General features: G+C 35.0%; 1 protein-coding gene across 1 annotated transcript in view; it reads left to right on the top strand.

The window, feature by feature from the left end:
* The window catches only part of MDGA2 (MAM domain containing glycosylphosphatidylinositol anchor 2), an 850,755-nt gene that overhangs the window by 532,592 nt on the left and 290,860 nt on the right, over window positions 1-27,303 (top strand). Inside the window, exon 5 of the mRNA XM_047075663.1 lies at window positions 18,762-18,894. Coding sequence (XP_046931619.1) covers window positions 18,762-18,894 — 133 coding nt within the window. The remainder of the gene's footprint in view (window positions 1-18,761; window positions 18,895-27,303) is intronic.

Genomic DNA, 27,303 nt, shown 5'->3' with positions numbered 1-27,303 from the left:
TAATCATCCACCTCTTTTACTTGCATATTTTATGTGTTGTTATGTCACTTGTAATCAGTATATGGTTTCATTGTGTTAAGCTGGTGAGACAAATCTTAGTTTTTACTATATTTAATCCTTTTGTTCTACATGACCCACCTATTATCTTTTATTTATCTCTTTTCTTGTCTTCTTTTAAATTTGTCATACATTTGCTCCTTTATTCAACTAGGAGTTTTAAATTATCTTAATATCTTGTACTGGTTACCTTAAAAGTTACACCTTGCATGTTTGATTATTACTTGATCACTTCCTCAGTAGTGAAAAAAACTTAGAATACTTTAACAATATTTACCCTTTTGTATTTCATGTCATTTTCATCTAGTATTTTAATTCTATGTATATTTTTAAATCAACAAGATATTAGTATTTTGTTCTTTGGAGCAATCATTATTCATTTATATTTACCAGCTTTTTTTCCCATTTTGAGTTAATTTCTGTTTATGGTATGAGGGAATGTTTGAGGTTCATTTTTTGCGGATGGTTATACATGGGTTCTAGCACCATTTATTAAAAAAAAATCATTCACCACTGAATTTCTTTGACACTTAAATTGAAAATCAATTGGCCTTGTGTATTAGGGTCTATTTCTGACCTATTAATTCTGTTTTATCGATTTATATGTCTGTCTTTATGCCAATACCACACTGTCTTAATTACTGTGGCTTTATAATAACTCTGGAAATCAGAAGGAATAAATCTAACAACTGTGTCCATCTTTTTCAAAACCGATTCTGATGTTTTGGCTTTGCATTTCCACTTAAATTTTGGGATCATCCTGTCAATTTTTACAAAAAGTCTGATAAGATTTTGAATAAAGTTGTGGTGAATCTGTAGATCAGTTTGAGGAGACTGCTATTCAACGATGGGTGACTGATATTGGCAATATGTTATAATCAAGCAAAGAAAAACTCGATCTGTCTCATTTAAAAAAAAACTATTCATTTTTGAGAGAGGGACAGAGAGAAGGGGGGTGGGGAGGGGCAGAGAGAGAAGGAGACAGAATCCAAAGCAGGTTCCAGGCTCTGAGCTGTCAGCACAGCAGGGCTTGAACCCAATGGTGAAATCATTACCTGAGACAAGTCATATTCTTAATGGACTGAACCACCTAGGCACCCCAATCTGTCTCATTTTGATTTTAGTGCTTTGTCATGTGTAAATTTGCTTTATAAATAATATGAGATTATATGTAAAGTTTTTCAGCCAATTTTATTTAGATACATCAACTTTTGAGAAACAGCTTTTGAGTCTATATATATGTATATATATATACACACGCATATATACATCATAAATGCATAAGAAGTTGGCCATTTATTTAATAAATTCTGGAGAGTTTCCTACAAAAAAAAATTATGTTTCAGGGACCAGGTGTAGATAGCCACCTTGAAATTCCAGTGTTTCTTTTTTAATGGGCATAGTAAGTTTACTTTTAGCCAGGAATCACAAATGCAAATGTTCACTGAGACTAATCTGGTAACATATATAAGTAAATCTTCCTGGTAGTATGAAAATAAAAAATGGCAAAGCTTGCTATGTGTGCATACATTGTAAAAAAAAAAAAAATACAGTGCCTATTGCCAGAGTTCTGTATTTGGGCCTCTGGGCTGCCATTCTGAAACTCGGGCTCAAGTTCAAGTTACTTTAGGAGGGATGTGGTGGTGTATATGATATTATTACTAGTGTTATATAGCTACAGAGTAACCAGGATTTCTCTAAAAGTTTTGTTGAATGAAAAAAGTAGAATTGATACGTTGAGGATTACAGGGCTGGGATTTTTATAATACAGATGAACATGATATAAGGCACATTTTTGCCTATGAATCTCCTTGATGGTAGACAGTGTCCTCATTTGTATTTTCTAACCTCCTTGGAAATTTGGAAGGACTGTGAATTATGGTTGACCAGCAGTAGAAAGCAGCAAAATAAACTTAGCTTGTGTTCTTCATTTTTATAATGATAAAATATGATTTTTTTGTAAGTTCTAACTTATAAAATTATCATTATCTAGTTGTTTTTCTGTACGTTAGAAGATCAGGGGCGCCTGGGTGGCGCAGTCGGTTAAGCGACCGACTTCAGCCAGGTCACGATCTCGCGGTCCGTGAGTTCGAGCCCCACGTCGGGCTCTGGGCTGATGGCTCAGAGCCTGGAGCCTGTTTCCGATTCTGTGTCTCCCTCTCTCTCTGCCCCTCCCCCGTTCATGCTCTGTCTCTCTCTGTCCCAAAAATAAATAAACGTTGAAAAAAAAAAAAAAAAAAAAAGAAGATCAAACCAAACATTTCTAAGTAATTATCCAGAATTGTGTTATTGAATTAAAGGCATCACTTGTTTTGGTACGTATCAAATTTTCTCTAGATTTAAAATTAATTTTGTGTTGTGTCCTTGAAATATTCCCCAAGATATATTTGCCTTCCTATAATGGCTGTGGTATTTTTAATGAGATAGGAATAGTGTTTAATTTTCCTGTTGCTTATTGTGCTAGTTTTTATGTGTGCATTTGTGTGTATGTGTGTGTGTGTGTATATATATATATATGTATATATATAATTTTGTAAATTTGATATATATAATATATGTATATTCATTTAATAAATATATGAATTTAATAAATTATATATATATAGATATAAATACAGATATAATTCTTTGGTGTTATTCACTTCTTGGATGGTTGTTTCCCATCGCCTACCATGTGCGCTTTATGATGAAAAAATTTTCCACATTAACATTGTTTGTATTGGAATAATTCAATAATATTTTAATTTATTTTCATAGATTCTGTAGCCTTGTGGCTTCATAATGTAAATAAGATCCAGTTATTTTTTTCAAATTTTTAATGTTTATTCATTTTTGAGAGAGAGAGCATGAACAGGGGAGGGGCAGAGAGAGAGGGAGACACAGAATGCTAATAAGCAGGCTCCAGGCTCTGAGCTGTCATCACAGAGCCCAATGTGGAGCTTGAACCCACAAACCATGAGATCATGACCTGAGCCAAAGTTGGAAGCTTAACTGACTGACCCATCCAGGTGCCCCAAGATCCAATTACTTTAACCAAGATCTACTATGTGCAAGGTTTGGGGAACTCTCTTCTAGAGATATAGAGGTTACTAGGCATGGCTCCTCCTCTCCTTACTTTGTTGATATGTGTGGGAAGAACTTAAGGTAAATAATGGTTATGATACAAAGTAAACATCATTCTTAAAATAGAGGCAAACAATAATGCCACAGAGAGAGCATTCAAGATGGAAAACAGTAGTACCTATGGTAATAGAGAAGGATGACAATATCTCCAAGATTGACTGGAACAATAATTGGTAAAGGTGGGGAATAGGTGGACTGTAAAGCTGGAACACTATACTGGGACCATATTGTGGAAGAATTCACATTACAGATTATAGTCTGCTTATTTTTTAACATTAGAAAATCATGTTTTTAGGATACTTATGTTTTGCTATTCAGTAATGATTTCTTGTTTTTATTAAATTGAATTTCCCCATTCATATTAAGTTAATAACCATATCAATTTGAATAAAATATTTACTTCGCCATCCTATTGAGAGAGAAAAATCTTATTTACACCTTTTTATATAACTCATGCTACTGAGGTGAAATTGGTCCGAGTTTCTAAGTCTGGTAGAATTCATAAGAATGTAATGTAATAAGTTTAAGAGGAATAATTATACATTTATACTTACACTCATTACTGAAGGTGTAAGCTAACATATTGTTGTCAATTCATAAGTTCATAATAAATTAGTCATTAGACATGGAAAAAATGAGTGTGAATAAAAAGATTTTAATTTTTTACTGATACCTGAAAGTAAGTATTTTTAAAATTTCCAATTTCTTTTAAAAGAAAATGTGTTTCTTTTACTAGAAATGGTGCTTGATGTCAGGGGTATTATTTCATTACACGATGTCAACTTTGGTAATGGCGACTGACTAATGTATAGAATGCCTTCCCTTTTTTATTTTATTTACAAAAAGTAGTTTTAAAAGCTTAAATATAGATATCACAGATAATTTGGTCAATGTTAAAGGAACATGTACTTAAATTTTATCAACTACACATACTTTTGCTATTTTTCTAGAACTTTAATAAAGATGTTGATGACATCATCTTGTGTATTGTAATTACACCATCTAATTATAAGACTGAACATATTTACATCAATTACATAATTAGTTATAATTAGGCTAATTAGACTAATTATACAATTAGACAATAATCAACTGAAAATTCCTTTTTACAAATCATGGAAATTCACATGCAAATAGCCTTCTATCAGCACAGAATATTAAATTTATATGAGCAACAAAATAAAATTAATGTTATGTGATAAAACCAGTTATAAGTAGTAAAGTCTATACCATTCTAAATATATACCTTCAAATGTATATATACATGCTATTTGATAGCAATATATATGCACACATTTGTTGGTATCCTGTTTTTTTATATATTATGCTATATATATTTTTTAAGTATTATGGAAGCTCTTTATTGAGGGGAACAGGGTCATCCTGAATGCCTTCATCATTTCCTGAATGTAGTGAATTAATTAAGTAGTTAAGGTTCAAATTTTCCCATAACTCTGTTCTTTTCTATATTCATTCAATAGGATTTGTCTGTATTACCCCTTCTCACTCCTTGCCATGCTGCATAATTTTATGTATTAGCCTAGATGGCTGTCCTGTAGGTTCACATATCTTGGGACCTTGTTTTCCGACTATTAGAAATAAATTATCTTAGCTCACCCAGAATAATTCTCCAGTCCCAAGAGAGCTGAATCCTTGGAATATTATGAATCTAGAGTTCACAGTAAAAGTTATTCTTTTGTTTTTTGTTTTTTTGTCTTCTGTACCTATTTTGCTGCTCTGTTCTGCGTTTAAGAATTAACTAGAATATGCTTTGTGCAAACCATTATAGTTACTGGGCCATACTTGGTCTTTAAATGGTGGGAATCATCTCAAAGGGAAACATGAATTCTCTTTTTAAGCCTTAACAATATTACTTCCCAATTTATATTCTTACTTTTGGATAATATAAGCAGCAGGCACATTCCTTCCACAAAAACTTAGGTATACAAAATATTTCAAGAATACATCCAGTACAGTAGTGACTTCCATATTTTAATGGCCAGAGCTTCATTGCTGTTGACCCAGATGTATCTGATTTTTTTTTGCATATTTCCTTCCCTTGTGACTTATTTTCCATTTACATTTTCTTATTTATAACTGACTGTACAATTCTGTCGATGGCCCCTAACTCAGCTTCATAAATCTACCTTTCAGACTTCCGTAATGTTAAGAATTTTTTTTATTACTAGTACTAAAAAGCTAATATGGTTAAAAAAATGTTTACTGGAAATATGCAAGAGAGTGAGTTGGCTTTATTTTTTTCTAGTCAACAGTCTTTACTGAATTGACAACATGAACTGCACAAATGGCAGAGGTGGAACTTAACAGTGAAGTTATCTCATATAATGGAAAACGAAGATCCATACAAATATATAATGCAAAAAAAAAAAAAAAAAACAAGCAGAAAACATATACAATGCAAATGACAGAAAACATATACAGACAGTCCCCAACTTATAATGACTCAATTTGTGCTTTTTCGACTTTATAATGGTGTGAAAGTGGTACACATTTAATAGAAACCATTCTTTGAATTTTGAATCTTGATCTTTTAAGGACTGGTGATACGCAGTTAGATATTCTCTTTCTGATGCTGGGCAGCATCAGGCGAGCCAGAGCTCCTAATCCACCATGTGATCAGGAGGTAAACGGCTGATACCCATATAGCCATTGTGTTTTTCACTTTCAGTACAATATTCACTAGATTACCTGAGATATTAGGCATTTTATTATAAAATACGGTTTGTGTGAGATGACTTTGCCCAACTGTAGGCTAATGTAAGAGTTCTGAACATGTTTAAGGTAGATTAGGCTAAGCCATGATGTTTGGTATATTAGGTGCATTAAATACATTTTTAACTTCTGATATTTTCAATTTACGATGAGTTTATCGTTCCTCCCACAGCAGTGTAGGATCAAGAAACTGAATTTCCAACCAGGTCATTCCCTCTATGGTTGTAGTAAATTTTAAGTCAAGAAACTAGCTATTTCTTAATATTTAATAGACAGGAAGTGCTGTATATCTATTCTAGTAGTCCAGGTGTAAATACTTAAATGTAGAAAAGTTACAGAGAAAGGATCAGCATCTAGTTGATTATTTAATGTTTATTTACTTTTGAGAGAGAGAAAGACAGAGAACTAGGAGAAGAAGGGCAGAGAGAGGGAGACCCAGAATGTCAAACAGACTCTACGCTCTGAGCTGTCAGCACAGAGCCCTATGCGGGGTTCCGACTCACAGATCATGAGATCGTGACCTGAGCCGAAGTTGGATGTTTAACTAACTGAGCCACCCAGTGCCCCCAATTGATTATTAATATGACAAGTTTTATAGAAAGGGTAGAGAAATGAGAAAGTAATAAAGATGATACAAGAAATGCAGCGACATAAGCAAAGGACCATGTGCCTAGTGAAGAAAAATGAAATCTAATTTGTCTAGATTTTATATTTTTGCCCTCTATTTTAAAAGTCATTATTATTCGGGGTGCCTAAGTGGCTCAGTCTGTTAAGCATCAGACTCTTTATTTCAGCTCACATCAGGACACCAGGGTCATGAGATGGAGCCTGGTGTCAAGCCATGTATTGGGTTCCATGCTGAACATGGAGCCTGCTTGGGATTGTTTCTCTCTCTCTCCTTCCCTCCCTCTGTGTCTCTCTGTGTCTCTCTGTCTGTCTCTCTCTCTTTCTCTCCTTTTGCCCCTCCTCTGCTTGTGCTCATACATGTGCACACATACTCTCTCAAAATAAATAATATTAAAAACTCATTATGATTGTATGTTATGACTACATTTCTTCCTAAAGGATATGATGGTTGGAAAAGACCAAACTTTAAGTACATTCTATTAATTAACAAGTTTTTATTAAGCAGTACATGAAAGGTTTCTAACTAGTATTGTGAGAGAAACAGGATGAGCCTGTCCCAGGGGCCTTACGATTCAGGTAAAGAATAGAAGTAATGATAACTAATAAGGAAACACGAAACAATGATTTATAAATAGGTGTCTTAGTATAAAAATGCAATAAAAGATCCAAAGGAAGAGAATTTAACTGAGAAGTTCAGAAAGACCATAGGGTATGTACACATTTTTTTGAACTGCACTTCAGTTAAGATGGGAGCAGAAAAAGATGCATATCAGGGGGCGGGGGTGTCTTTTTAAAAGATGGCAGAGTTGGGGGGTGCCTGGGTGGCTCAGTTGGTTGAACATCCTGACTTCAGCTCAGGTCATGATCTCATGATTCATTGGTTTGAGCCCCAGGTTGGGCTCTGTGCTGACATCTTGGAACCTGCTTTGGATTCTGTGTCTCCCTCTCTCTCTCTCTCTCCCCTTCCTTTCTTGTGCTCTGTCTCTGTCTCTCAAAAATAAATAAACATTAAAAAAATGATGGCAGAGTTGGATATTACAAAGAGTTCAAAATCATGATGAAAGTAATTGGGAATATGGAATTTGAAGAATAAGGAAAATAATTTTGTGTAGACTGCCTGGGGTCTCAAATAAGAAACTAAAGAATTTTGAAATGATGTTTCAGAGGAGAGCTGGCTAGGATATTTTAGCATGGACATGGCATGATGAAGACAGGTCTGATGGCAGCTACAGAATGATTGGAATAAAGGAGAGCTGCAGTTCTCCATAGTAGATAGTACATTACCTTAGCCAAAATGAGCACTCAAGCAGTATTTGTTAAATCAATGATAAATAAGGATCTAAAGCAAATATTATGCCAATAGGATTGGAAAGGAAAGGTCATTTTGTGAAGGGAAAATTAAGAATAATCTAAAGCTCTTGATGTCATTTAATGTGGACTAATGAGAAACAGTAAAAAGTAAATGACAACATGACTTCTGAGTCTGGATTATGGGAGAATGATGGTGACTTGCATTAAAAATAACATCAGAAGAGAAAATTCATATGAGGTAGTGCAGCCAGTATAATGCAGTGTATTAGTGAACCAACTTTAATATGACATAGTGTGCCTTACTGATGAAAATCTCCATCAAGCAGTTATCAGAGAACAAGAGATGAGGCTAGAAGTCAGAGGTGTGAAGACATGTACAAAGAGGCCAAAAGCATCCAAGAGGGAAAAAAATACATTGGGAAAGTATGAGATGCTTTCTTTTTGAAGGGAGGTGAGTAATGTAGGAAAAATAGAAGTCAGCAGGTGACATAAATAAACAAATAAATAACAATGATCAAAGAGAATTAGAAAGCCATGACAGATTATTTTAAGAGGTCCAGAGGGAGCAAAATTCAAGTGTACGGTCATTGTTGCTAACAAACATTGCAGGTAAAAGGACAGGAAAAAAATAAGAAAAGTTAGATTTTATTAGTTACAATACTATTGATAATTTCTTTCAAATACATTTTTTTTCTGTTGTTGTTTAGCTTAGAGATTTGTCAGGAATCTGTACATCGATACTAATTGAAGCAATGTTTCTAATTAGTACACTAGAAGATTGCAGAATAAAATTTGCACAACAGATAGAAAATGAAATGGAAAACAACCAAGAAGTGACTGATGTATTGAATTGTAACAAAAGAGCATTATTAATGACATTAATAGGTATGGTTTCATTGGGGTGTTGAATATTTTTTTAAATATGTATTAAAAATAATTTGTCAGTGGAAACAGAAACAAGTTGTGGCAGAATATAATTAACTCCATGTGAATAGACAGACTTTATCACTAAATATACACCTAAATGACACTGTTTCTCCTTTGTATATATTTGAGAATCTTTATTACTGAAAAATTGCCTTTAGAATTACTTTTAGAAATTGTCTATATTTATTAACATCTATTGAATTCATATCGGGTTCCAAGGAGATAATAAATCCTGGGGAAATAAATACGTGCAAAGCAAAGCCTTGAGTGGTGAAATACAGGTAGTTATAGCACTTTTAATTGAAAAAGTATTCATTTACGAAGTGTCTCTAGCTAAGTCCTGTGCTAGGTGCTTGAAACATAATGCTGAGAGCAGGAAAGACATAATCCCTTCCCCCTAGGTACTTACTGGCAAAGGGATGAGTCTGGCAGAAAATCAATCCATTATTGAAATAAAAGGAAATTTGAGACTGTACTCTGAAGATAATGATATAAACAGACCTCACAAAAAGGGATTTCTCCTCTTCCAGAGGTGAGGAAAGGCTTACCTGTGGAAGTGAGGAGTATTGGTACCTAAGAATGAGATGAAATTGATTCAGCATAGAGAGATAAAGAGCCAACCACGTGAAAAGGTTCTGTGGTAGAAGGAAGGATGTGTACAGGGCACTAGGAGAATGAGATGAGACTGGAGAGGAAAGGAGAATGCAGACCATATAGGGTTGACCATCATGTTGATAGCTATTGTGTTAACTTTAAGAATGATAGTTGGGGCGCCTGGGTGGCGCAGTCGGTTAAGCGTCCGACTTCGGCTCAGGTCACGATCTCGCGGTCCGTGAGTTCGAGCCCCGCGTCGGGCTCTGGGCTGATGGCTCGGGGCCTGGAGCCTGTTTCCGATTCTGTGTCTCCCTCTCTCTCTGCCCCTCCCCCGTTCATGCTCTGTCTCTGTCTCAAAAATAAATAAACGTTAAAAAAAAAATTAAAAAAAAAAGAATGATAGTTAAGCCATTGATGTGATTTAAACAGAGAAATTACATGATCAAATTTTCATATTAAAAAAAAATCATGGAGGCACCTGGCTCTATTATCAGGGGAGCCCAGCATCAGAAATTCTGTAGCTCAATAATCTGATTTGAGCAAGGAAATGATGTGATAAGATTTTCATATTTAAAAAAATCCTGGGGGTGCTTGTCTGGCTCAGTCAATAGAGCATCCAATTCTTTTTTTTTTTTTTTTTTATATGAAGTTTATTGACAAATTGGTTTCCATACAACACCCAGTGCTCATCCCAAAAGGTGCCCTCCTCAATACCCATCACCCACCCGCCCCTCCCTCCCACCCCCCATCAACCCTCAGTTTGTTCTCAGTTTTTAACAGTCTCTTATGCTTTGGCTCTCTCCCACTCTAACGTCCTTTTTTTTTTTTTTTTTTTTTTTCTAGAGCATCCAATTCTTGATCTCAGGGTCATGAGTTCAAGCCCCACGCTGGGCATTCAGCCTATTTAAAAAACAAACAAACAAATAATTCCTGGTTATAGATAATTATGCTTGCTTGTGTTCTTAAACTATACTAAGCATAATCAGGAATTTCTTAGCAGAATGTAGGGTTTATAACATTACATTTAAAAATAAATAAGAAGAATGGCCAAGATTGAACATGTTTCAAAGTCAATAAAAGGATCTGAGAAGGAGATACTGAATATATGATTAAGAAGTAACTGAAAGTCTATGATTCTTGTTTGTAAAGAAGGAAGAGTAAATTCAGAGGAATAGAGCTGAAGTTCAGTTTAGGATATGTTAAGTTTTAGGTGTCTATGAGACCTCAAAATGGACATATTAAAGTAAAATATTGGTCTCTGTGTATGAAACTTAAGGGAGAATTCTGGAATAGAGATATAGAATTGAGGAGAGGAGCAGGAAGATAGGGCTTGTAGTGGCAAGGAGTAGTAAGTCACCAGGGGAATTTTGTAACTCAAAATCAACTGTGAAACAGAGTTCCAGGGAATCTAAATAGTTAAGTGTTGAGAGGAGAAAGAAAAGTGGAAAAAGCTAAGGAATAGCAGTCACAGAGGTAAAAGGAGTAAAATATGTCATGTTATTCAAAAATTATCTGAGGAGGGGCCACGTTGACAGAGCAGCATGGAAGTTCTCTGCTTCTGTCATTCCTGAAATGCAGCCAGATCAGCACCAAATCTTTTTGCACACATAGAAAATTGATCCAAGGACAAACACAACAATTTGCATAACATGAGCCACAGAACTCAGCAGGTATGTGGTGTGAAGAAGTGAACTGGGGGAGAGAGAAGCCGCAGAGGGTAGGAAGCTGTATTTGCAGAGAGAGGAGAGAGATTGTGGGAGGGAGGAGTACAGGAAAAGCCCTCCCCCTGAAAGTAGCTAGAGAGAAAGACAAAGAATGGAAATGCCTATAAGTGACTGAATAAAAGGGAGAAAGGAGAAATGAGAGGATTTCAACGCCATTAAGACTCTATTAGGAGGGGAGCCCAACATCAGAAATTCTGCAGCTCAATACCTGGTAGTGCTCTAGTGGGAAGGGAGAATCCCCAGGAGCAGGCAGCAAGGTTTGCAGGGTCTGTGGGCCACATGGGGAGAAGTAGTTCCCATGCTAGGAGGGCATTGGGTAGAGGCCATATGGCCTCCCCACAGGCAAAGATCCTAGTGGACCCCAGAGAAAATGATTGCTGGCACTGGAACAAAGAGGCCAGTGTGCAGTGCAACCTCACACCAGTTCTATGTTGTAATTTACCGTAATCTCTGAATCTCTGTCGCTATGTGATCACACAAACTTATTCTGGGCCAAGTTGGTACCCAACACAGTCTCTGAGCCTCTGCAGCAGCACAATTGCAAGAACGTTACTGGGGACAAGACAGTGCCCAGCCATTGCTCAGCAAGACTCTCCCGAGAGAGTCTGAGCAGATACAAGCCACAGGGCCCTCAGAAGTGATGGGTTTGGAAACACAGCCCCATCTGAGATAAAATCTGGGAGAGAGGTGCTGCCTGGCAGGCTGACAGGTTGGATGTGAACACTGTAGAGGAGAGGATTGGACAGAAGCTATAGACAAAGGAGGGGTGCTCGATTGCCAGTTGGTGAGAGCACAGAGTTCTGGTGGGAGAGACTGAAAAGTTGGGTGATGCCATTGTTACCTTTCCTGTGCATTCGCATACACACTCACAGGTGCCACACCAATCCACCCCAGTAAGATAAGCAGCGCCACCTGGTGGAGAACAGAGCCATTACACCAGCCCTGTCCAACTGCAAACCAAGCTCTAGAGGACCACCACAAGTCTCTCTGTGTGCTAAATTTACTGACCATAAAGTGCTTCATAGTTTACTTCTAGGAGAAACTGGATGTAATTTCATTTGGATTTCATTCTGTTCACTGCTCCATATATTCGTTTTTTTTTTCTTTTCTTATTCTTGGATACAGGAAGATTTTTTTTCCATTTTATAAAAAAAATCCTTTAATTTTTATGCTATATTTTTAATTACTTTTTTGTAAATTTTCTTAGTCTATTTTACTTTCATTTTATTTTATATTATTGTATACTTTTTAAATTTTTCAAACGTTTTCTTACATTGTTTTCCTTCTTAAAAATTTTCTTTTCTTTACCTTTTTCTTTATTCTATCAAGTTTATTTCATTTATTTGATTTTTGTGTCGTTTTGATTTTTTTAATTTTTAAATTTTATTTTATTAATTCTTATATTTCATCCAAAATGATGACATGAAGGAATTCACTCCAAATGAACAGGAAGAAATGACAGCCAAGGACTTAATCACTACATATGTGTAGGCAGATGTCTGAACAAGAATTTAGAATCGCGATAATAAGAACTAGCTGATGTTGAAAAAAGGATAGAATCCCTTCTGCAGAAATAAAAGAAGTAAAATCTAGTCAGGATGAAATTAAAAATGCTATAACTGAGATTCAGCCTTGAATGGATGCCATGGTGTCAAGGATGGATAAAGCAGAGCAACGAATCAGTGATATGGAAGACAAACTTATGGAGAATAATGAAGCAGAAAAAAAGAGGGAAATTAAGGCAAAAGAACACAATATAAGAGTTAGAGAACTCAGTGACTCATTAAAAAGGAATAACATCCAAATTATAGGAGTCTCAGAAGATCAAGAGAGAAAAAGGGGTAGAAGGTTTGTGTGGAAAATCATAGTGGAAAACTTTCCTAACCTAGGGAAAGACACAGACATCAAAATCCAGGAAGCACAGAGAACTTCCATTAGATTCAACAAAAAAGCGACCATCAACAATGGTAGACAAACTCACAAAATACACAGACATGGAGAGAATTATGAAAGCAGCAAGGGAAAAAAAAGTCCTTAACCTATAAGGGAGGATGGGTTCACACAAACCTATCCACAGAAATTTGGCAGGCAAGAAAGGAGTGGCAGGATATATTCAATGTACTGAATCAGAAAAACATGCAGCCAAGAATTCTTTATCCAGTAAGGCTGTCATTCAAAATAGAAGGAGAGGTGAAGAGTTTCCCAGACAAAAACTAATGGAGTTTGTGACCATTAAGTCATCCCTGCAAGAAATTTTAAGGGAGACTCTCTGAGGGCAGAAAAGACAAAACAAAACAAAAAAGATCAAAAGCAACAAAGACTAGAAAGGACCAGTGAACACCACCAGACACTACAACTCTGCAGGCAACACAATGGCAATAAGTTTATATCTTTCAGTACTTTAAACGTCAATGGATTAAATGCTCCAATCAAGAGACATAGGGTACCAGAATGGATAAGAAAACAAGATCCATCTATCTGCTGTTTACAAGAGACCCACTTTAGACCTAAAGACACCTTCAAATTGAAGGTAAGGGGATGGAGAACCATCTATCATGCTAATGGTCAACAAAAGAAAGACGGAGTGGCCATCCTTATATCAGACAATCTAGACTTTAAAATAAAGACTGCATCAAGAGATGAAGAAGAGCATTATATCATAACTAAGGGGTCCGTCCACCAAGATCTAACTATTGTAAAAATTTATGCTCCCAACACAGAGAACCCAAATGTATAAATCAATTGGTCACAAAAATAAAGAAACTCGTTGACAATAATACCATAACAGTAGGGCAATTCAACACCCCACTTACAGCAATGGACAGATAAATAGAAAATCAACAGGTAAACAACGGCTTTGAATGACACACCGGACCAGATGGACATAACAGATATATTCAGAATATTTCATCCTAAAACATCAGAATACATATTCTTCTCGAGTGCACGTGGAACATTCTCCAGAATAGATCACATACTGGGACGAAAATCAGCCCTCAACTAGTACAAAAAGATCAAGATCATACTGTTCATATATTCACACCACAACGCTATGAAACTTGAAATCAACCACAAGAAAAAATTTGGAAAAACAACAGATACTTGGAGACTAAAGAACATCCTATTAAAAAGTGACTGTGTTCACCAAGATATTAAAGAGGAAATTAAAAAGTACATGGAAGCCAATGGAAATGATAGCACCACAGACTAAAACCTCTGGGATGCAACAAAGGTTGTCATAAGAGGGAAGTATATAATATGCAGGCCTTCCTAAAGATGGAAGAAATGTCTCAGCTATAAATAATAAGGGAATATTATTAGCAATTATATGCCAATAAATTGGGAAATCTGGAAGAAATGGACAAATTCCTAGAAATATGTACACTACCAAAACTGAAAGAGGAAGAAATAGAAAATTTGAACAAGACCTATAACCGGGAAAGAAATGGAATTAGTAATCAAAAATCTCCCAAAAAACAAGAGTCCGGGGCCAGATGGCTTTCCAGGGGAATTCTACAAAACATTTAAGAAGAGTTAACACCTATTCTCTTGAAGCTGTTCAAAAAAAATAGAAATGGAAGGAAAACTTCCAATCTCATTCTATGAGGCCAGCATTACCTTGATTCCAAAACCAGACAAAGACCCTACTAAAAAGGAGTACTATAGACCAATTTCCCTGATGAACATGGACACAGAAATTCTTAACAAGATCCTAGCCAACTGGATCCAACAATACGTTACAAGAATTATTCACCATGATCAAGTGGGATTTATACCTGGGATGCAGGGCTGGTTCAATATCCACAAGTCAGTCACTGTGATACATCACATTCATAAATGAAAGAACAAGACTCACATGGTCCTCTCAATAGGTGTAGAGAAAGCATTTGACAAAATACAGCATCCTTTCTTGATAAACACCCTCAAAATTGGGATAGAAGGATCATACCTCAAGATCATAAAACCATATATTAAAGACCCACTGCTAATATCGTCCTCAATGGGGAAAAAACTGAAAGTTTTCCCCCTAAGGTCAGGAACATGACAGGGATGTTCACTCTTGTCACTGTTATTCAACATAATATTGGAAGTCCTAGCCTCAGCAATCAGACAACACAAAAGAATAAAAGGGATCCACATCAGCAAGAAGGAAGCCAAACTTTCACTCTTCACAAACAACATGATACTCTATATGGAAAACCCAGAAGATTCCACCAAAAAACCGCTAGAACTGATCCATGAATTCAGCAGAGTCACAGGATATAAAATCAATGCACAGAAATCGGTTGCATTTCTATACACCAATAATGAGGCAACAGAAAGAGAAATCAAGGAATCAGCTCCATTTACAATTGCACCAAAACCATAAAATACCTAGGAGGTATAACCAAAGAGGTGAAAAATCTATATGCTGAAAAGTGTAGAAAGCTTATGAAAAAACTGAAGAGGACACGAAAAAATTGGCAAAATTTTCCATGCTCATGGATTGGAAGAACAAATATTATTAAAATGTTGATATTATCCAAAGCAATCTACATATTTAATACAATACCTATCAAAATAACACCAGCATTCTTTACAGAGCTAGGACAAACAACCCTAAAATTTGTATGGAACCAGAAAAGACCCTGAATAGCCAAGGCAATCCAGAAAAAGAAAACCAATGCTGGAGGCATCATAATCCTGGACAGTATGGTACTGGCACAAAAACTGACACTTAGATCAATGGAACAGAATAGAGAACCCAGAAATGGACCCAGAAACATATGGTTAACTAATCTTTGACAAAGCACAAAAGAATATCCAATGGAATAAATACAGTGTCTTCAGCAAATGGTGTTTGGAAACCTGGACAACGATATGCAGTAGAATGAACCTGGTCCACTTCCTTACATCATATGCAAAAATAAATTCAAAATGGATGAAGGACCTAAATGTAAGATAGGAAGCCATCAAAATCCTAGAGGAGAAAGTAGACAAAAACCTCTTTGATCATGGCTGCAGCTACATCTTACTCAACATGTCTCCAGAGGCAAAGGAAACAAAAGCAAAAATGAACTATTGGGACCTCATCAAGATAAAAAGCTACTGCTCAGCAAAGGAAATAATCAGCAAAACTAAAAGACAACCAATGGAATGGGAGAAGATATTTGCAAATGACATATCAGATAAAGGGTTAGTATCCAAAATCTATGAAGAACTTAATCAAACTCAGCACCCAAAAAAACAAATAATCCAGTGAAGAAATGGGCAGATGACATGAATAGACAGTTTTCCAAAAAAGACATCTAGATTGCCAACAGACACATGAAAAAATGCTCAACATCATTCATCTTCAAGGAAATACAAATCAAAATCACAATGAGATACCATCTCACACCAGTCAGGATGGCTAAAATTAATAATTCTGGCAATGACACGTATTGGTTAGGATATGGAGAAAGAGAAACACTTTTGCACTCCTGGTGGAAATGCAAACTTATGCAACCACTCTGGAAAACAGTATGAAGGGTCCTCAAATAATAAAAAATAGAACTACCCTACAATTCAGCAATTGCACTACTAGGTATTTATCCAAATATACAGGTGTGCTGTTTCGAAGGGGCATATGCGCCCCCGTGTTTACAGCAACACTATTGACAATAGCTGAAGTATGGAAAGAGCCCAAATGTTCAACAACAGATGAATGGATAAAAAAGATGTGACATATGTGTATATATACACAGACACACACACACACGTGCGCGCGCGCACGCGGGCATACATACACACACAATGGTGTATTACTTGGGAATCAAAAAGAATGAAATCTTGCCATTTCCAACAACAAGGATGTAATTAGAGTGTATTATGGTAAGCACAATTAGAGAAAGGCAAATATCATGACTTTACTCATATGTAGAATTTAAGATACAAAACAGATGAACATAAGGGAAGGAAAACAAATAATATGAAAACAGGAAGGGGGACAAAACATAACAGATTCTTAGATATGGGAACAAACTGAGGTTGCTGAGGGTTTTGGGTGGGGGGATTGCTAAATGGGCAAGGGACATTAAGGAAGACACTTGTTGGGAGGAGCACTGGGTATTATATGTCAGGGATGAGTCACTGGATTCCACTCCTGAAATCATTATTGCACTATATGCTGACTCACTTGGATGTAAAGTAAAAAACTGAAAAAAAAATCTTAGTCAACTGGTTCTAGAGTAACATTTTCTTTCAACTATACTTTCTAGCTAAGCACACACTTTTCTAGGCATTGTGTTTAGTTAGTATAAGTGAGAACTCTGTAATACACTGAGAATATATTTTAAATATAAGTTCTAGAAACACACGCACTATGTATATTCATGTGGGATGAATTTGCAATTGTTTGTATAGAAAAATTATGGTGTCTTTCCTAAAGAAAAATTAAAGATAGGAGATTGTTTCTAAGCCCCCTGAGGAAAGTGGACTGACTTAAGACTGAATTTTGACAGTGAATGAGTGGAATTATAGCCACAGTGCCCCTGCATACTGAAGGAGAGATTTATTTGACACATTTGCAAAACTAGGTGTGAATGTCTATGTGTGAGCAAGCTTTTTTTTGTTGCATATGAGCAGGTAGTGCTTATATGTCTTCTCACTATGTATTCTGACCCTTTTGAAGAGTATATGAAAGTATTACAATTTTTAGGATTTGAGTGATGTTATACATTGTTACATGTAGATATTATCTGGAAAAAAATAACATTTTGAAAATTACTATACCAAATATGATTTCATTGGGATACTGTTTATCATTTCCATAATTCATTTACTTATGAGAAGAACTATTTGGAGAAGATGCATTAATGACCTTAAAGTAACAAAATCTCAAGAGACCTATTTTAAATTGGGCAGTAGGGTTTTTTTTCTTTAATTTTTTATTGTTGTTGTTTGTTTTCTCTTTTACCCTTTGAATAATTTCATTGTTTTACATGATCTTTCCTGGATTATCAAGAGTTTGTCCAGCTTGCCTGATTTGAGTGTATGATTTTGCAGATTTACCTGGAAGATCTAGGTCTTGAACTCCTGAATATAAGATAGCAAGAGCAGTAATTATTTAGAAACATTCATGAATGCTTCTTTAAGACAGTTCTATATCTGCCATCTATCATTGATACATATACACAAAATATTTATGTTTATAAATTTAATTGCCTGTTATTAGATTGATTTCAATAACTGTTCTACCAACAGTTTTTCGTTTATTAGCTCTTCTTCAGAATCCTTTTCTTTCAAAACATTTCATGTTGAAGTCTATATAGATTGCAGCATTTGTTGAATAAACTCCATTATTAAGTACACTGTTCTGATCTTTGCATAATAATTGGCATAACCACCACCAGAAATAGATTTCTCCCCTTATGAAACTAATTTGCAAAGAAAATGTTGAGTTTTCATTGTATTCTGTTAGTTTTTATCTCCAGGCACATTGCGGTATTATTTTTAAATGTATGTGGTGTTTTTGTTGTTTGTTTGTTTTTGTTTTGGTTTTATTTAAAGACATTTTCCTTCAAAATAAGACAATCTGCTAGATTTTGATAATAATATGATTTAATACACTATAATGCCATGATTCATCATTCATTCATTTTGGTTACTGTTGACTTTTTCTAACAACCTTTTCTACGTTTTCAGGGTGAAACCAAGATCTTAAAACTAAAGAATCTTCGACCTCAGGACTATGCTAATTATAGCTGCATTGCTTCAGTGAGGAATGTATGTAATATTCCTGATAAGATGGTGTCATTTAGACTTTCCAACAAAACAGGTATGGAGCTATCTCTCAGTGTCTTATGTCTTTTATCCATCGTTAATGTTTAAAAAGGCTCTAACTTTCTTGTAGACCAAATTATTTCTTTAGTATAAGTAGGTACAAGGCATCTTTATTTTTCCCCCAGAAAAGTCTGTGATATCTGGAAAGCTTTTAGTAAATGCACACTTTACAATGCAATATGTTCCCATGTTAGGTTTGTTTATATTGCATACAAAATTGTGCTTCCTTAAGATATTGTATTCATAAATGTCACAAGCATGCCCATGTCCTGTTCAAAACATTCTGAGAAATATTAGATTCTTCATATAAAAATTTATGGTCTAAATTTCTAAAAGTCTTTTGTAATTCCAAAGCTAAGTAACAGAATCCCTCTCTTATTCTGTTTCAAGTCAAGATAGTTAATTGGTAATTTCAGGTAGGTGTTTTCTGGAAAGCATTTTTGTAGAAAATGTCAAAACATTAGCAAGATTGCAACTTAAGTCAGCCTGTGTTTAGTACTATAGACCTCAGAATAACTGCAAACATATTAAAACGGAATTGCTAAATGAAAGAGCAAAGAGAGAGCATGGGAATGGACTGTCTTTTCTATGATTGTGTCCAGTCACCCCAATCAAATAGAATTTGAACTGGTGTTGAGAAACTTGCAGTGGCAATTAATATAAATTATTACTTTTAAATAATGCTATAAAGGGGCGCCTGGGTGGCGCAGTCGGTTAAGCGTCCGACTTCAGCCAGGTCACGATCTCGCGGTCCGTGAGTTCGAGCCCCGCGTCGGGCTCTGGGCTGATGGCTCAGAGCCTGGAGCCTGTTTCCGATTCTGTGTCTCCCTCTCTCTCTGCCCCTCCCCCGTTCATGCTCTGTCTCTCTCTGTCCCAAAAATAAATAAACGTTGAAAAAAAAAATAATGCTATTAAAATATGGAGTTTTAAAAGGACTTTTCTCATTAACAGAAACCTGGAAAGGTGTGTGTTGGGTGTGCATGGGTATAGGTTTTGATTCTGCCACTTATTAGCACTTGGATTTTGTTGAGCAAATCACTTCACACTTCTTTGCCTCAGTTTCCTCATAAATTCTTAACGTTGTAGAGAATTCATGAGTTAATATACATAAAGCACTTGGAACACTTTGTCAGTTTTTTCAACAAAGAACTAGTCAGCATCCCCATCCTCATTTGGTAAGAAGATTAAACCTGGGACTTTATTGGAAGGTGGAAAAAACATGTGCTCAAACATTGACCCATCAACATATGTTCCATTGAGTTGTTAAAATTTTGAAAGGTCATTTTAAAAATGTATTCATTCATTTATTTGTCAGAAGTGTATTGGGTTCCTATTATGGGTCAGCAATGATAGGCACAGGAATATTGGATAAGATGTAAATTGCCTTAAACTGGAGAAATGATTTCTTAAGCAGCAGGTAAAAGTCATTTGTGGAAGGTAGAAGAAGAAAGTGGGAGATGAAAATAAACTTTATCAAGAAGGATGAGAAAGACTTGAGGGAAACTACGTTGAATAAAAAAAATAGAAATATAAAATTTTAGGAGACCTAAGACTTATAGAAGTTAATAATCTCATTTCACTTAAAAAAGAAGAAATATGATATTGAGAAATAATTATCAGAGATTAACATGTAAGAACTGGGTGTGATGATGCTATTGTTCTTGGCATGAAATACTTTGTGAATTATTATAACTGATTTTGTTTTTCTTAGTTTCTTTAATTTATTTTTAAAATACACATGATCCAGAGAGAAAAATTAGAAATAAAATGTAAGTAGGTTCTATGGGATGGGGAAACATTGCGACATAATAAGGACAAAGTAGTAGATATTATTACATATGTCACAGCTTTGCCCTTGACAATATTTTATTACTTTTAAAAGTATTTTTTGTTTATTGTCTCAGTTTATCTTTATAACTACTGGGATGTAAGCAGTTAGATGTTTTGTTTTCTTTTTATCACGTCTTTATCATTTGACACATAACATACTATCCCATAGTGATTAAAGTATCCTCATTGGGTTGTTTTGAGAATGAACTAAATCAACATAAACAAAAATTCTTTGAAGTCTAAGAGGTACAACAAAATTATAGTTAACATTTTTTTTCTGCTTCAGGAATGTATACTTCATTATTTCTCAATGTTCTATGGCTACTAACAACAGGGGACAAAATCTATCCCAATGTTTGAGGAGTTGTTTTAAATAGGAGACTGACTAGCTATTCAAAATTTTTTGTAGAGCTAGAGAAAATGAACTTAAATTTCAACCGGAGTTTTATTAGGAAAAAAAAAGCACGTATTATCCTAAAGCTGAATGGAGAAGATTACCATGAGAGGTGATAGACTTTCCCTGCCTGAGGTCTTAGAAAGCAGTTGGGTGACTTTATTTCTGAGGTGATTTTTAACATTTGCAGCTGAGAAAACAAAGATTTGACTCCCTGTCTTACAGAGAGCACAGGAACTCTGTAATATAGATGTTTTGTTTAACTGTTCAGTTTTCTGTTCCATTCTTTATTTTTCAGACTGCAGTGTTGCATATGTAGACTGAGCTAACAAAATAACCTATTTTTTCTCTTTTATAAATTATCTCACAAAAATCTTAAATTGATGTTCACTGAAAAATGAGCATCAGAGTTATGGTAAATAATTGGGTTTAAAAATACAAGTTAGTGCCTTGTTTGACTCTTCACTAACTATAATTGGGCACGTCCTGCAGCCTGGTGCTTTACATATTCAATCCAGGTTTCTTCTGCATTTTCACCATCTGGTTGTGCTCTTAAGTTGAAAGAGTTGGTGCATTTCAAATAGGTGGAATCTTGAGGTGGCTCTCAAATTACACCAGGAATAAATTAAGCTTTCAGCATCTTCATGCAAACAGGTCAATAAACTGACAAGTGCATACAGGCTATTTCATTGCTAACACTGGAAGATCAGGAGTCACCATGGCCATAATCGATGTGAGAGACAGGTGCTCTTTATCGTTTCACTCTTGTGAAACTTTAAATGACATAAAGTTCCCATATTTTTAACTCTTGGTTTGCAAAATGTCAAGGAAAATATTTAAAGTATTGAGGGGGAGAATATTCTATTAGAAATATTGTAATATCTGTGATTACTCTTGTTTGTTAATTAATTTGTTGACGAAAGGATAACTTTGGAAATAATTTTTGTAATGGAGATTAAATAATTGACTATTAAATGTATTTTTGGTATAATTTTATTCTAACATCTCAGGGAAACTTTTTAATTGTAATCAGGGTATTGATCTGCTTTGCACAATGCCCAAATGACATAGCCTATGAAGATGGAGACAGTCCTCTGTGAATAACGTTTTCAAAAAGTTTTTGCAGCAGAACAATTGCATCATGGAGTATAGTTCTCTGGGCCCTTCCTATACCTGCTGAATTACACTTCCTGAAATGTATACACTTTAACCAAGTATAAATGATTGCTTTGGAAAACAAAAACTGTCTGTATCATTAGAGTTCCATGAACCAGTCTATTTTGTGAATAGGAACTTTTGTTAATAAGAGTCTGTTTTTTTATAAAACTGCTTAGAAAAGCCATGTTTAGGTGTCATTTTATTTATTTATTTTTTTAATTTTTTTTTCCAACGTTTATTTATTTTTGGGACAGAGAGAGACAGAGCATGAACGGGGGAGGGGCAGAGAGAGAGGGAGACACAGAATCGGAAACAGGCTCCAGGCTCTGAGCCATCAGCCCAGAGCCTGACGTGGGGCTCGAACTCCCGGACCGCGAGATCGTGACCTGGCTGAAGTCGTACGCTTAACCGACTGCGCCACCCAGGCGCCCCTAGGTGTCATTTTAAAAGGCAGCATCATTTGTAGATTTACCAACAACATATTTCCTTAAATTTTCTGCTATGAATTGTCATATAGTAGAGCTTATAATTGAATATCATTGGACCATGGAGTGTCCAATCATTTGTTGGCCCCTGTTGGTTACTTGGCATGCTATGGAAAATCTCCTATCATAGAAATGTCATTATTTATCATACCTGATCTAGCTGTCTTAGGACTTATCATGACAGTTTGTAGAATTTTATAAAATATGAAGATTTTAGGTGTATTAATTTCTTGTCATAATGTTGTAGCAGAGACCAAAGTTGTTTCCTACTCCTGTTTGGAAGACAAAGATTAGCTCTTGATTGGTAAATTCCCAATTTAGCTGTATTTTTCTTAGTTCATTAAAACAAACCTGTTAAAATTTGTAAATTTAGAATATTAATAAATATAGGTATATATTTTAAATTATCATAATTATGTTAACTTTGAATATTAAATACTAAAATTTTCTCAGATAATTTATACTTCTAACATGAGGGCACATAGGAATTATGATAAAGCAAATTTAATTTATTTTATTTCTAGCACTTATATATTGATGTGTCATGATTTGAAAGGCAAGTAAGAATTAAGTAGGTTACTTATATTAGGATGAAAAACATATTTTGTACCTGCTTGAGAGTTATGATGTAGTCTGTAAAGAAATGGGACAGGTGGGGCTAATTTTACTTAATTATATAGTCTTTTGATTTAGTCTGCTCACATTTAGCATTTATAAAAATTACCTAATTAAGATGTCTTCCTGAAATGTGCATCACATTTAGGAACCAATTCATCATAAAAGTTATTGCTGGCTAAATAAATAGGGCAAACCTATACCCCTTTCTCCTCTTCCTCTCTCTCTCCCTTCTATCTCTTTTTCATCTTCTTTCTCTTCTTCCCCCCTCCCCCCCTTTAATCTGTGTTAATAAGAGAGGTTAGGAGAAATCTCTGTTTCTTATGCTAGGTAACTGTTGCCTATTCTGTTAGATAACCCACCTGGTAGCTATAATATAAATTCCCAGCAATTACAATAAACTTCAATGTAAGATTTTTTGTACATTGTGATTTATGGTAGTTTTATGTTTATGGGAATTTAATAGGTGTTATGAGAAATAAAATAATATTTCAGTTGTAGGAGTAGTATAGGAATAGCTGTAGATATGAAATAAAAATACATAAACACTTCCTCTTGTAAAATGGTATGCCCTTTTTCATAGATAGCCCATTTAAATGCAAAGAAAGGGGCAGTAGACATTTTGCTGTACATGTGGGTACTGACCTCAGGCATTTTTCTTAGCTATATGGATATTTGAGTGTCTTGCCTTTTGGTGGTCTCTCCTGCATCTATACAATCAGTAGTATCATTTATTAGGACTTAAATATGGTGTTTCACGGGCACCTGGGTGGCTCAGTCAGTGAAGCGTCCATCTTCAGCTCAGGTCATGATCTCACAGTGGTGGGTTTGAGCCCCATGTTGGGCTCTGTGCTGACAGCTCTGTGCCTGGAGCCTACTTCAGATTCTTTGTCTCCCTCTCTCTGCTCCTCCCCTGTGCACAATCTGATTTTCACTCAAAAATAAATAAACCTTAAAAAAATAAAAAAAAATATGGCATTTCACCAACAATAACTCTTTAAAAAAAAAAAAAACAACTACATTTGTGAGAAGTACATAGTGCAAATACAATGACTTCCTTGTACTAGTTTTCTTGGGCTGCCATAACAGAATGCCATAGATGGGTGGCCTAACAACAGAAACTTGTTTTCACAGTCTAGAGGCTGGAAGTCTAAGATTAAGATGCTGTTCGAGTTGAGTTTTGGTGAGGCCTCTCTTTCTTGGCTTGTAGATAGCTGCCTTCCCAGCTGTGGTCTTTCCTCTGTGGTTCACAGAGGGAGGGCATGAATGAGCTAGAGCTCTTGTGTCTCTTCCTCCTCTCATAAAGACACAGCAGATTACAGTCCCACCTTTATGACCTCATTTAACCTTAATTATGTCCTAAAGGCCCTATCTCCAATACAGTCACACCAGGGGTTAGGGCTTGAACACATTGAATTTAGGGGCACACATTTCAGTCCATAACACTTTGAAATGACTGAAAGGTAGCTTTTGAATTTAGGATTCCTTTTCTTTTAAAATTTCAGATATAAGTTTATAATATATGTAAAATCCATGTAAGAAAATGTATCTAACATTTAAAGAAAAAAAACCCTTTCTTCATTAGTATCACAAAGTATTTCAACTCTAGTGAGAGTGTTTGTGGCCCTGTAATTTTAGGTTTGGAGATAAAGTAAGGAAGCAACTGTAAAAGGTGAATGAAAATCTAGTGAGGGCAGAAATCACTATTGTAATAGTATTAGCATGAAATTTTAAGAGCATGATCAAAATATTGAAATAAGATCACAGATAATATACAGAGAACCCATACATTATTTTTCTGATTTCCTTTTTGGTGAAGTTAGTATGTGCAACAGAAAATAAAACAGAAGGAAAAAAAAAACAGAAAAAAGCTGAAAATCACCATTTCACACACTGAAATACTGGGAACATGAGTGCTTTAATGGATATTTTTTATCATAGATAATTCACATTTTCTAAAACCGGTATTTACTACTAAATCCACCAACAGAACACACATAATGTTGATATGCTATCATTAGAGAATGAGATGTTTCCTATAACTCTTTTGCATGAATTTGGAAATTCAAAAATCTTAGATCAAATTCTGGTTTTCTGAACTTGTAGATGTTACTTAGTTTCTTTAAACTTATTTTTCCCCCACATAAAATGGGGATAATATGAAGTTCCACGTTATTTAGTTTTGTAGGCTCTAAATGCTGTTAAATGAAAAACTTAAAAAAATATCTGGCATATAACAAATATAATATATAGTAGCTATAATTGGGTTGTTAACCTAGATAATAGAAAGAAGGAATAAAATGACACCATTAGTAATAATGATGAGATGGTGATAAGAATCTTAGGGTTTTTGCTAGGATATGGTTTACAGCTTCAACCACTGATGACTAGTCTTGAAAAAAGTTCATAATCATTTTGTGAATTACTTTTATCAGTGGGTGAATTAAATAATAATTTCTCAGAAAAATCTATAGAAATGAGTACATATTCTGGTATACTATATAAAGTATTATTGACAAAAATGTTTAACAGAAATCAAAGTATTATTTTGCAAAATTAATAATGGTATGTAAGGTAAATTGAAAAAGCTTTCAATCGTGTTGATATGCAGCAGATTCTTAATATGAGTGCTCATCTTTTCCTAAGGTAATCGAACTTATATATGACCTATTCTCACTAATGTCTCTTCAGAAATGTGAAAATACAGGTGATGAGTAAGCAGTGAATCTGGAGATAGAAGCAGTGTCATTATGGGGTTTCAACTTTGGTCTTCCTGAGACTGTTTCCAGAGCAACAAGGTGACCCAGATTTCCCAAAATCCTATTACTATAGTAACAAGAAGTTTGCATGTTGCTGAGATCTCCCTACACCTGTGCATTTTGTTGTCCTAGCAGTGCATTTTTCAAGTTTGTTATATCCAAAGTTATTCTTGGATTATGAATTCTTATATAAAATATTCCTCAGAAGCCATCAGCTCTCCCAGAAGGTATCAGAACCCAGACACAGCAGATATCTAAACATGGAACAAGATTAAAAAACACTGTTAGTGAGGGGTGCCTGGATGGCTCAGTTGGTTAAGCATCCAACTCTTCATTTCGGTTCAGGTCATGATCTTGCAGTTTGTGGGTTCGAACCCTGCTGTCAGCATAGAGCCTGCTTGGGATTCTGTCTCTCCCTCTCTCTCTGCCTCTACCCCACTCATGCTCGCTCTCTCTCCCTCTCTCTCTCAAAAATAAATAAACATTAAAAAAAACACTATTAGTCAAATGAAACACTTATCATTCATTGACAAGGCTGTAAACTATTGACATTCTGTCTCACAAATTACCACAAATAGTTTGGAGCATATCAAATAGTTTGTGATTTAGCAAACATCTAGAATAATTCATTGGTAAGATTTTTCTAATTTTAAGTAGTTACTATTCTTCATATGCTGTTAGACTGTAATTAAATTGAATAATTTAAAAATTACTCATGAGAATAGAAAGTTCAAACCATGTATTTTATAATATTTCTTTCAGCAAGTTGAGTAAAGATAAGCCAAAATAAAATAAGGATTTTTATATCCCTGAGAATAATTCATTTTTTAAATTTTAAATTGCTTCTAGATTATGGATTTATAGGCCACAGCTTAGTACTTTTCAAGATTCTATTGTTCTAGTGAAACTGCTCGAAATTATGCTATTATAGATACTAATTAAATTGGTAGAAATGCATTTTAGACTTCTTTCATGGTTTTTGAATTTGCCACTCATAACTTGTGATACAGAATAACTCCACGATCATTTGTCGAAAAATTTGAATTTGTATATTATTGGCTGTCAAGATGAAGGTAAAATAATTTCCGTTAGTTCATGTACCTAATCCCATTATTTATTCACCCTAATCCTACAATTGATTATAGCAAATGATCATCTTTAAG

This window comes from Lynx rufus, unplaced genomic scaffold (genome assembly GCF_022079265.1).
Source record: "Lynx rufus isolate CCGP_SWC_20201006 ecotype Redwood Valley unplaced genomic scaffold, mLynRuf1.p SCAF_13, whole genome shotgun sequence".
In the NCBI taxonomy this organism is placed as follows: Eukaryota; Metazoa; Chordata; class Mammalia; order Carnivora; family Felidae; genus Lynx; species Lynx rufus.
This window is presented reverse-complemented; position numbering and strand designations above follow the sequence as displayed.